Source organism: Callospermophilus lateralis, chromosome 13 (assembly GCF_048772815.1).
Source record: "Callospermophilus lateralis isolate mCalLat2 chromosome 13, mCalLat2.hap1, whole genome shotgun sequence".
In the NCBI taxonomy this organism is placed as follows: Eukaryota; Metazoa; Chordata; class Mammalia; order Rodentia; family Sciuridae; genus Callospermophilus; species Callospermophilus lateralis.
In genome coordinates, this window is record NC_135317.1 from 45,853,053 (window position 1) to 45,865,880 (window position 12,828).

Consider the following 12,828-nt stretch of genomic DNA (forward strand, 5'->3'; position numbering starts at 1 on the left):
TGTCAATACTTAATGTAGTCACTAGTTTTTGTGTTTTACTTTCAAACATGTTTTCTACCATGTGGAAAAATGCCTCTGTTTTTTCCTATAGTTATAATGTTCTGTGTGTCATTAAATATGTTTCATCAATGCACTATATCAACATTTTCTATGCTACTATGTAATCTTTATAATTATGTTTTTAATGACTAGATTATAGTTTATTAAATGAATATATTGCAATTACATTACCTTTACCTATATTGTTAAGCATTTTAGTTATTTCTTCCTAAAAAGAATATATGAAATATAATTATCCAGAATGGTATTTTCAGGGAATCTTAACTTACACACACATGGATTGATAAGAGTAGGGATTCAGGTAGGGCCCCTGAATAACTCAATGTGTTATTGCATCCCTCTCCAAGCCCAGTCTGGTATATTCAGTAAAATTTTGTTTGTAGAAAAGTAAGAAGATGACTAAAAACATCAATTCTTACTAGTTCAGTTCATTTCTTATTAGTCATGTAATTATAAATAGAATTACTTATAAAAACATTATAATTTAAATTTTAGCATGTATTTAACATGACATCTCAATTATTTTCTAATTATTATTTGTGCTCGGTTATATTTAGGAAAGTTACCATTCAAGTCAAATTCACCATAATGCAGAATCCTCTATCAGTACCACCCAAAGATCAAGGTAAGATAAGCCATGCTGAGGAAGATGGTAATGTGTACACTATAATAAAATAATTTTAATTGATATATTTAATGTCACTACCCTCTAGTCATAAGGTGACTCATTTCCTAGAATTAGAAGCAAACCTTTTAATTATATGTGAAATTCATGTTCCTTGGTAAGTTGAGTGCTGTGGATTCCTGAGTTATAAGGGCCTGTATCTCCTTTATTAGACTATTAGCTCCTTGAGAGCAGGGCCATGTCATTCCATGCAAAACTCCCAGAACCCATCCCATTTGCTGGCAGTTAGCTGGCACTCATAGATGTCATTGAACTGACAATATGTTGGCCTTATTGAAACAGAACAACATGGGTTTTAGTGAATAGAAAACACACACACTACACACACACACACATGAATATACGTATGGGAACACATGTGTGGAAAGAGAATTTTTGCTTGTACATTTCTTTGGCCTATTTATTCTCATGCACATTTAAAAATAAACAGATAATAAAAACTGTTTCTGCTCCATAAAATTGATAGAAATAATGAATTTTTTAACAGGAGCCTCTGGAGCTTTCAGAAAAACAGTTTATAGGTTGAAGTAGAGTCCTTTCTTAATAAAGAATAATTGAATTGTCCTCCCTCTAAAGGGCACACTCTAACCTATAGGAGAAATGCAAATCTTTCCTCTGCCCCTACCTAATCTCTTCTAAACAGAAATTTTGACATGGGTTTAAGAGAAAATGTTATCTTTAAAGATGCAAAATTGGACCACCTTAGTAGAAGATGTAGCTTTTAGTTGAAAGGAGAGAATTTGCTATAAAGAATCCTTAAATGGAGGAAATACTTTTTGAACTCTCTACCAAAGAAAAGGTAGTATCATAGCTCTTAAAAGTATGGAATCTGCTTTTATCATTTAATTCTACCAATTATATAACCTTAGGTGTATCACTTGATATCAGCTTCCTTATCTATAAATCTCTAAAATAAAGATAATTAATCCCACCTTATAGGATATGGAGACTAAAAGAAATAATTTATGTAAACCATCAGCATATTATTGATTATAGAATAACCAATTATAAGATGATAGTAACTATTACACTCTATAATTTTACTGATATGTGGGCTTTCTCCCTCTTAGGAGGCTGGTCAGTGGGATAACTCTGAGGCTGCCTCTGTTTAGAGTGTCTAGTGACCTTAAAGGACAAACATTATCCAAGGGAAGCTATGGAAAGTAATCATGGAAAAAAATCTTGACTTGGATCTCATCCAGGCATTGGGCCAAAGGGAGGGCCAATGTCCTTAAGACTCACACAAAGCCCAGCTCTGAACACTAGGGCAAGAGAGGAAATGGGGGTGGGAGGCCAAAGAGAGAACCTAAGTGGGAATCAAGAGCATGAATTTTCTAAGTTCTCTGGTATATCCTTTGGAAGATTAGTATAGTGATCAATAGCTGATAAAGGGTTTGGAAATTCAGTTAACTTTCTCTACCTGAGCAGCAAACATAGGCATAATTGCTTAAAAGAAAGAATAATGGATCGAGTGTCAGGAAATCTGGGCTCCTTTCCCAGAACCCTTTATCATCACCTATGGGAAGTCAGACAAGTTATTTTGACCCTAATCCTCAATTTCTATACTATAAAGACTAGGAACTGGGTGTGGTGGCACACACCTGAAATCCCAGTAACTCAGGAGGCTTTGACAGGATGATCATGAGTTCAAAGCTAGCCTCAGCAATTTAGCAAGGCCCTAAGCAACTTAGCTAGATCCTGTCTCAAAATAAAATATAAAAAGGACTGGGGATGTGGCTTAGTGTTTGAGTGCCCCTGGGTTCAAATCCCAGTACCAAAAAAAAAAAAGGACTAGAATCACTAGATATCTCTCTGTGGCCCTAAGATGTTATAAGTTTGTATAGTGAATAATTAAGCAATGAGCTGTTTATCTGTTCGCTGATAAAGAGAAATAAAGCATGTCACCCCTCACACCTCTTGCCTGCTTTGCTTCCATAAGGCTTATTTGCTTTGTTTTTGTGTGTCTGCCTCTCTGCACTATTGTATAATCTTAGTTATTTCCATAGACACAGCCAGAAAATAAGACTCCTTTAGTCTACTAGGTGGAAATTTAGTAGTCCTATTAACTTTCTCCTCAGTTTTTTTAGGACCATATATGTTTAAGCCCCAAACCTGAAATTTGACAGAGAAAAGACATAAAACCAAAAAAGAACTCAATTAACCATGTGCCTCCAGTATGATAGTCACTCAGCCTACAATTTTCCATCCCTTATTTATTTAGTCCTCACAGTAAGTTGAGTATAAATCTTTTTAAATTTGTTCTAATTATTTGTACATGACAGTGGAATGCATTTGACACATCATACATAAATGGAGTATAACTTCTCAATCTGCTGGTTGTACATGATATAAAGTTACACAGCTCATGTAATCATATATGCACATAGGGTAATAATGTCCAATTCATTGCACTATCATTCCTAGCCCATACCCCCTCCCCTCCCTTTACTCCCCTCTGTCTAATCCAAAGTACCTCTATTCTTCCCTACCCACCCGCCTTATTATGAAGTAGCATCCACACATCAGAGAAAACATTCAACCTTTGGTTCTTTAGGATTGGCTTATTTCACTTAGCATGATATTTATTCTCCAGTTCTGTCTATGTATTGGCAAATACCATGATTTCATTCTTCTTTAAGGCTGAGTAATATTCCATTGCATATATATACCACAATTTCTTTTTTGTTGTTGTTGTTGTTTTGTTACTGGGAATTAAATTCAGGAGCACTCGGCTACTAAGTCTTATCCCCAGTCCCATTTTATATTTTATTAGAGACAGGGTCTCACTGAGTTGCTTAACACCTTACTTTTGCTGAGGCTGGCTTTGAATTTGTGATCTTCCTGGTTCAGCCCTCCAAGCCGCTGAGACTACAGGCTTGTGCCACTGAGCCGGCCCACAATCTCTTTGTTCATTCATCTGCTGAAGGGCACCTAGTTTGGTTCCATAGTTTAGCTATTGTGAATTGAGTTGCTATAAACACTGATAGGGTTGCATCACTGTAGTATGCTGATAAATCTTTAATTTAAACATTTAGGGAGATTAGTTACTTTTGCCAAAATCATCAACCAGTAAGTCACTGATTCAAGATTTGAACCCAGAACTATCAAAAAGTAAAGGTATTTGTCCCCATTGTCACATCATAAATTTATAAAGTTTTCTAATAATTTTTTGATCAACCCTCTTTTTCTTCTTTGATTAATGCTTAATTAGATACATAGATGCTTAAAGTGATCTTAAATCAAAGTAGGCAGAAAATATGACATATTATGATGATTCACTTCATTAAAGAAAAACAATATATATGAGGCCTAAGAATTGTCCAATTATTCATTAATTTCCTTATTAATTCATTCAAGTGCTTTCTGCATATCCTGGATAATACTAATATTGTTTAGGAAATAAAATTTATTATGATTATTTATATTTCTGTCAGAAAATATAATCTTTTACATGAATGAGAAGTTTGATGGGCTCATGCTATTTATTAAATGCTGATTTATTTACTTAACAAGCTACTGATAAGTTGTTTATAAATGTGAGACTTTTGAATTTCTGACTTATAGAAACATACAGATATAAGTATGAAATTCAAGTAGGACACCATCAACAGATGTTAGGGCTTAAGAGAAATGCATTCCACCAGCATATTATACCTTACCAAACATTCATATGGTGGAAACTGGTTTGGAGATGACCAAGGTTATTCTTACTAGAAATGATATCAGATGTTATGAGGTATTCAAAGATTAAATCATAAAGAGCCTAGACTTTCAGACAACACAGATTCTTATTGAAATGGTAGACATATATGTAATTAACTACATTAAAACTACATTATAAGTGAATATTCTAATGTAGGAAACCTGGGTGAAGACAGTTGATAAAGCCAGATTTTGAGCTGGTGGAGAGATGACATTTGCTCAGCACATTATATACAGAAGTTAACCAGAAATGCAGGTTTAAAGCTAGGAAGAACTAGCAACAGTATGAATACAGAAAACTAATGAGAAATTCTAGTTCCTTCTATTTAAATGGGGGGAAAGAGAATTTGCTTTGAGTGGGTCTTAATGGCCCCTGTACAACCACATTTAGCTAAGCATGCTCCAGGTATTACTAATCTCAGAGAAAGAACTTTAACAATGTAATATCACTCTGATGATGAATCATTATAATGTTGTCATTGTTCCTTTCTGTGTGTTATTATTATTTATTTTAAACACTTAGGGAGATTAAAATAGTCTCCAAAAATTTGTCAGACTTGTTTCAGTTTTCTCTCTCTCACCTTAAGGATTTGGGAATAAGATTTCCTATAATTTTGCTATAGCTTTCTTCTTTTCCTTGATAGTTTCAAATGATGTCCTAATAGAAATGTAAGAATGAGTATTTTGTGTTGGAAAAGAGTAAATGTAGTCAGTGATAAACTGCATTTTTAAAAAACACATGAAAATAACATAATAAGGCCAACAATAGTTGTAACTTCTACTTTAGATTCGTTGAATTTGAAAGAAAGATACTCACCAATGATTGAAAATGCAGGTGAATATATTTACCGGTCTGATAAGCAGGTGAGCAACATCACCAAATGGTTCTCAGACAGGGACAATTTATAATTGTGATTGTGCCAATTGAGGACTGAAGTTTGCAGCTTAGATAGGGCAGGATGAATTTTAATAGCCTGCTGTTTATTGATCAGAAAAGAGTCTTCATTTAAGTTCAGTTGAGGAAATGTTTTATGGAAGTCATTCAAAATTCTTAGTCATTTTTCAGTTTTAAAACTCAATTTTGCAGTTTCCAAGGCAAGGTCTGTTGCAGATGAGAAGGGTCTTCTTAAATAGGTCTTCTACAATTTTCTCAATTCTGTCATAACATTTGTATTGCTTAAATGTAGTTTTCACATCATGAGCATTATTTCTACTTAGAACACTAAGAAATGGGTGGATGCTTTGAGGTGTCGACACTGTGGGTCTTAATGGCTCCCCCAGAAACACTGCAGTGAACTAAGCCTGCTCTCCAACTACTACTAATTTTCAAAATTTGTTCATTATTTGTGTAAAGCTACAATCATTATAATTCCAATTCATTATTGTTATTTTTAAAAGCCTGAATCTTCTTATTTGATCAAATATTTTTAAAATAAATAGGACACATCCAAAATATATATTCTTATGTCTTATAGACATTAAAGAATATACTTAGATTGTACAGCCTTAAATAATTTGGCATTAGTGAAGATAGCATTTTAAAACTCAAGGAACACTTAGAATACCTAGTGAATATTTATGTTTGAAAAAAAATTGTGGGGAAAGATCTTACTTACCTTGGACACTTAGTATCAATTAGGTCTTTTATAAAGCTCTTGATGAATTTTCTATCTTTGCATGTAATGAGTTCTCAAATGCATATTAAATTATGTTGTAGATGCTTTAAACTCTCATTTCATATCAAAATGTTTTAAGCCTTTTCCTCCTCCTCCCTCTCCCCCTCCTTCTCTCCCTCCCTCTTCCCCCTCCTCCCCCCCCCCTCCTTCTTCTTTTTAATGAAACACCCAGCAGGAGTTCTGAGGTCAATAAAATCAAATATTCTTTAACCAATATTTATTGCCTTTGAAGAAGCAACCAGCAAGGAGCAAAGGGGGAAAAGGAAGACCCAACCCAGCTCCACTCTCTTATCGTTGTTTTGATGCATAGCACTGGGCTGCCTGTACTAGGTGTTTACTCTATGAGGACTTAACCTAAAAGTAGTTTTTCTTGTTGTCTAACCACAGTTTCACTTTTTTAAAACCTTATATGAAAATGATTTTCTTAAGCCTCCTTTCTAGGTTTTCTTTTCCTCCTCCCCATCTCTGCTTTCTCCTCAGTCTGGTTAAAGAACGCTGGTCATTCTTCTGCTCCTCTTAGGTTTTCTGTGATCATGAATAAATCAGTAAACCTTAGTCCCTTCATTTGTCCAATGGGGATAATAATTCTTGTTCTGTGATATAAGTGAGATAAGGTACAACCAGTTCTCATCACTTGCAATAGTTATATTCTATAAAGTCTCTGAGAACAAAGAATCTAACACATACTGAACCATCACTCCTGGGACATGTACAAGGTTAGGTTTCTATGGACATCTGGTTACAACACATTGACAACCAATGCATAATTTTATTTTATGTGTGTGTCTGTTTGCAGACACCTTACTTAATATATACTGTTGATTCATTAACATTGAACTTACAAACACAGCACTATAACTCATGCCTCAGCAAAGCTTACTTTCTCCATAAGGCACACTGCAGATTTTTTGTGCTTATGAACACTAGATAGAACTTCAACACTATGATTGAGGGTCATTCTAAATGGTGAAACTGACAAGAAATGGCATAAAAATGCAAAAACATGGCACTAAATAGACCATTGAAAAGACTCTTGTTTACAGTATAAGAGCTAAAACAAAAAAGGAGAGCACCACCTAGTTTGCCCTCATCTGGGAACTGTACATGTCAGGTGGTACATATTTTTCCCTGTTCTGCATATGTACATAAGTATGCATATAAATGACCATGAAATTCCATAAGTAGATATTTGAGGATAATTTGCAGAATAATAAATACTTGGGAATCAACTTAACGAAAGAGGTGAAAGACCTCTACAATGAAAACTACAGAATGCTAAAGAAAGAAATTAAAGAAGACCTTAGAAGAAGGAAAGATCTCCCATGTTCTTGGATAGGCAGAATTAATATTGTCAAAATGACCATACTACCAAAAAACTATACAGATTTAATGCAATTCCAATCAAAACTCCAATGACATAACTCATAGAAATAGAAAGAGCAGTCATGAAATTCTTCTGGAAAAATAAGAGACCCAGGATAGCCAAAACAATCCATAGCAAGAAGAGTGAAGCAGGTGGCATCACTATACCAGACCTTAAACTATACTGTAGATCCGTAGTAACAAAAATGGTGTGGTGTTGGCACCAAACTAGACTTGTAGACCAATGGTACAGAATAGAGGACACAGAGACAAACCCACATAAATACAGTTATCTCATATTAGACAAAGGCACCAAAAACAAATATTGGAGAAAAGATAGCCTCTTCAACAAATGGTGCTGGGAAAACTGGAAACTCATATACAGCAAAATGAAATTAAGCCCCTATCTCTCACCATGCACAAAACTCAACTCAAAGTGGATCAAGGACCTAGGAATTAAACCAGAAACCCTGTGCCTAATAGAATAAAGAATAGGTTCAAATCTTCAACACATCAGATTAGGCCCTGACTTCCTTTATAAGACTCCTATAGCACAAGAAGTAAAATCAAGAATCAACAAATAGGAAGGATTCAAACTAAAAAGCTTCTCAGCAAAAGAAATAATCAGTGAGGTGAATAAAGAGCCTACAGAATGGGAGCACATTTTTACCACAGTACATCAGATACAGCACTAATTTCTAGGATATGTAAAGAACTCAAAAATATTAACACTAGAAAAACAAATAACCCAATCAATAAATGGGCCAACGAACTGAACAGACACTCCTCAGAAGATGATATATGATAAATCAACAAATACATGAAAAATGTTCAGTATCTCTAGCAATTAGAGAAATGCAATTCAAAACTAAGATTTCATTTCACTCCAGACAAAATGGCAGCTATTAAGAATATAGACAACAGTAAGTTTTGGCGAGGATGTGGGAGGGAGGGCACACTCATACACTGCTGGTGGACTTGCAAATTGGTACAACCAATATGGAAAGCAGTGTGGAGATTCCTTGGATACCTTGGAATGGGACCACCATTTGAGCCAGATACTTGATCTATACCCAGAGGACTTAAAAACAGCATACTACAGGGACACAGCCACATCAATGTTTATAGCAGCACAATTCACAATAACTAAATTGTGGAACCAACCTATATACCCTTTAGTAGATGAATGTATAAAGAAAATGTGGTATATATACACACAATAGAATACTACTCAGCATTAAAAGAAAATAAATTCATGGCATTTGCAGGTAAATGGATGGAGGTGGAGAATATTATGCCAAGTGAAGTAAGCCAATCCCAAAAACCAAAGGCCATCTGTTCTCTGATATGAGGATGCTGATCCATAATGGGGATGGGGCAGGGAAGCATGGGTGGAATGGAAGAACTTTAGATAAGGCAAAGGGAAGGGAAGGTAAGAGAAGGGAAATGGGGGTAAGAAAGACTGTGGAATGAGAAGGACATTATTACCCTAAGTACATGTATGAAGACACAAATGGTGTGACTATTTTGTGTACAACCAGAGACATTAAAAATTGTGCTCTATGATGTGTACTATAAATTGAAATGCATTCTGCTGTCATGTATAACAAATTAGAATAAATAAATTTTTTTAAAAAGTAATTTTGGATAATATTTATCTCAAATACAATGTCTTTGAGCACAGTTAATATTATAAATTTCAAATTAATAAAAGTAGTAATGTATTATTTGAAATTGACCACAACCTTTTAGCTTAGTAAAGCTGTAAAGAAAATTACTATTGTAACTTATTTGACTCTCCAGCCCTTGCATATAAATGCACAGTAGTAGCAAGGAGAACCACTAGAGTTTAGTGCTTTGCATTTAGTGGTTAGCATTACTTTGTGACCTCGTTACTAGAGGGAAAAAAAAAATCATTCTTTATGTATTACCAAAATATTATGTTTCCAAATATGTGAAATACATGTGGAAACATTTTGATCTTAACAAGTGGTGTAAATGCTGTTCTTGGACTTTTGGTACCATTTTATGTCACAGACCAAGTACAAATTGACATTTTCAAGCTGGTTTTGGTTAACTCCTTAATGTTAGAAATTGGAACTTTCTGATGTAATAACTTCTGCAAAGTACCACTGTGCATTATTAGCATGTTATGTGTTGACAGAAGAACAAATGGAAAACACATACATATCTGTAGACCTATCCTTGGAAACGGCCTGGGTGGCCTAAAACCTATCAAGTAGACCATGCATATTTTATTTTGGTATAAAATATTAAAGTTAGTAGATTCAGATAATTAATTATTTTGTTGTTTTGAAATAACCATATTTCTAATACTTAAAAAGCACGCTGGTAATCAGACAATTTACTCAAGCATGTATCAATGTCAGTGTGGCCGTTTGGCAGCATAGTCTCAGAAATTCCAATTAACCATGTAAATATATTTCATAGCATCACATCTCACTTTGTCAGAACCCCTGCTGCCTTTATATCATTAACATAAATGCAGGTGCAAATAGCATTTATGTACTTTGATAGAAAGCAGTTGGAAACATTTCACTGTGGGACACAACACTTTCAGATTGTGTACATCTGTTCAAATAATGTATCCAGCCCCAATGACATGAACACAAGGATAGAAACATCTGCCCCTGAGACCATTTGCCATATAGCAGATGCTTGCATCTTTATTTATGCAGATGGTTGGTATGATGAGTTGTGCGAGGATAAAAGCCAAGTAGTTTGATAGGGTATTTAGGATGTTCAGCAGGCCAAAAATATAAGGTAGGCATTTTTGTCCTAAAAGTATAATATTAGTAGGAGTAGAAATTCATAAATCACTAGTAATGCTTTTAATAGTCAACATAATGTTCTTGTCTCTTAATTAATTGGCATCAAAATCCTAAAAATATTTACAGAAATTCCAGCATCCAGATTATACTAGAATGAGCACCTTATGGTAATTTGGTTTTGATAAAATAATTTTAAATGATTTTGAATGCATCTTGCTTTTTAAAACAGCAGTCTAAATATATATACTACCAAGAAAATCTGGTGATATTTCTTCAAATTGGGAATCCGTTTCAACATGATTTATGACATAGTCTATGAATATCAATTCAAATTAAGTAAGATAAGTTTCTGAAGTATTATATATTTGGAAGATTTTTGTCAAGAATTTTATTATTTAACCTGTGTTCTAATGTTGTCAGCTAGTAATATTTTAATAATAAATATTTTATCAGGACAAATTACATTTTAACACTTTATTACCAAAATTCTCTTATTGAGCTGCCATATTATATTCTCAAGGAAACAAATGTGAAAGGAATAAAATCTTACAAAACAAGCAAAATATCTCCAGACTTGATACCCCCCCACACACACTATCATAGACTCTCAAAAGAGATTAAATATCAGATCTTATCTAATTCAGCTGCTCAAGCATGTTAGTTTCAGAACAACTTTGCATTCTTAAAAATTATTGAGAACTCTAAAGACAATCTAAGTAGGACTTGCCACATGAGGAATTTATAATCACCATAATAGTGATTATAAGCAGAAACTGCATATGTATGAATTCATTTTAATATAACAATGAGCTCATTACATCTTAGCATAAATAACCTAGTTTAACAAAATTAAGTATTTTCTGAAACAAATTTAGAAGACAGACATTAACTTATGTTTTTTGCAAATATTTTTGAAGTCTGGCTTATTGAAGATGCTTTCTGAGTCCCATATTTGGTTCTGCTCTGCTATGTTTTATGTTAAAATATTAAAGGAAAAATCCAACTTTCCTTTTCAGATCATTGGAGATATATATATATATATATAGGCATGTGCTCAAGGATCAAGATTTTATGTATATATACCAAAACTTCTCAGATTATTCTTCTTAAAGTTTAGTTACAATGTGAAATTTTAAATCATGTCAGTGTAGTTTTTATATTCTGTTTTGTTTGTTTGTTTGTTTGTTTTTTGCATGAATGAGTTTATTTAATGTCTCAGTACCATACTTTGGTCATTTAGAAAACATTAGTTCCCTGGCTAGGGTGTAGCTCAGTGGTAGAGTGCTTACCTAGCATGCACAAGGCTCTGGGTTTGATCCCACATATCAAAAGAGAAAAGAGAGAAAGAGATAACAAACTAGTTTACTGACTTTTGAAGATCTTCCATATGCTTTATTAGAAAGTATTTTTAGAATATTCACTAATGTAACCACCAGTCTCATCTGGAAAGAGCTTAAGTATGCTCCCCAAATTTACTTTTTTTTAACTTTACCCTAGTAAGAAAGGATAAAGCAGTACACACATGTATTGTGAAAGCAATACACATTCAGTAGAAACCATATTTAAATTTTGAATTTTGATCTTTTCCTGGGCTAGCAATATGTGGTATGACACTCTCATAAGAAACTCTCCTGAAACTTTCTCATGAAACAAGCCACAGTTTCTAATCAGCCATGAGATCACAAGGGTAAATATCCAGTAGTCCAGAGTATACAGTTGCCAAGCTATGTTTGGTACCTTAGGTGTATAAAATGCATTTTCCACTTGCAATCTCTTCATCTTAACAAATGGACTTATTAGTATTTGACTTCCTCATAAGTGGAAAAGCACCTGTATTAGAAAGCTTCAAGTTCTGATGGTGAATCCTAGTTTCCCAGTTGCCTCTCAAAAGATGATTTTCATCGTTGACAACAAATATTTTCAGTTTTTTCTTGTAATGAAAGCTCCATTTGTTTATTTTTGAGAACCTGTCTACCAGGTACCCAAATCTGACTGTGTTCTTTCAATATATTTCAACACACATCTGTCAGATGTTCTTTCAGATAGGAATGCTTTCCATGGGGCAAAAGCGGCTAGTTTAGTTTCACAGATGAATAGAATGCTTTTCTTCAAGGCAGCCATCATGCTTCTCTGTGAACCATTTCATCACACAAAATAGTGAAAAGGCATGTGCTCAAGGATCAAGATTTAATGTAAGTTCATACTGCTTGTTTATTGTTCTGCTATGCGTGTGACTGTGGAGAATATGACAGTTTAGCTTGCTGTCAGTGCCTCAATTCAGACTGAGGTGGTAGAGCAATTTTACCCAGTATTTATTTTGCTCTACCAGTGCAGCACACGTAGACATCAACACAGCAGAAAAGGCAAATGGTATCTCAGTGTTAGTATAAAAAAAGTGTTGGGACCTTCTCCAAATTCTGCGCACTATTTTTTAAAAAACACCTTGCTCGTCTAATCCTCTCTTGCAAAGAAAAGAACCAAGGTCAATAAAAAATAAGCATTATTATCTCAGATTTATTCTAGCAGTAAGTGCAAGAACCAAAGCAGGTCT

At 34.1% G+C, this 12,828-nt stretch overlaps 1 protein-coding gene across 22 annotated transcripts in view; it reads left to right on the forward strand.

Moving 5' to 3' along the window:
- Znf438 (zinc finger protein 438) overlaps positions 1 to 12,828 on the forward strand; it is a 191,495-nt gene that overhangs the window by 160,371 nt on the left and 18,296 nt on the right. For 17 of the 22 annotated variants that reach the window (XM_076831840.1, XM_076831841.1, XM_076831850.1 and 14 more), the window contains one exon: positions 618 to 685. The exons of the other annotated variants lie outside the window; for them this stretch is intronic. In XM_076831840.1, coding sequence (XP_076687955.1) covers positions 618 to 685 — 68 coding nt within the window. The remainder of the gene's footprint in view (positions 1 to 617; positions 686 to 12,828) is intronic. 22 annotated transcript variants of the gene reach the window in all.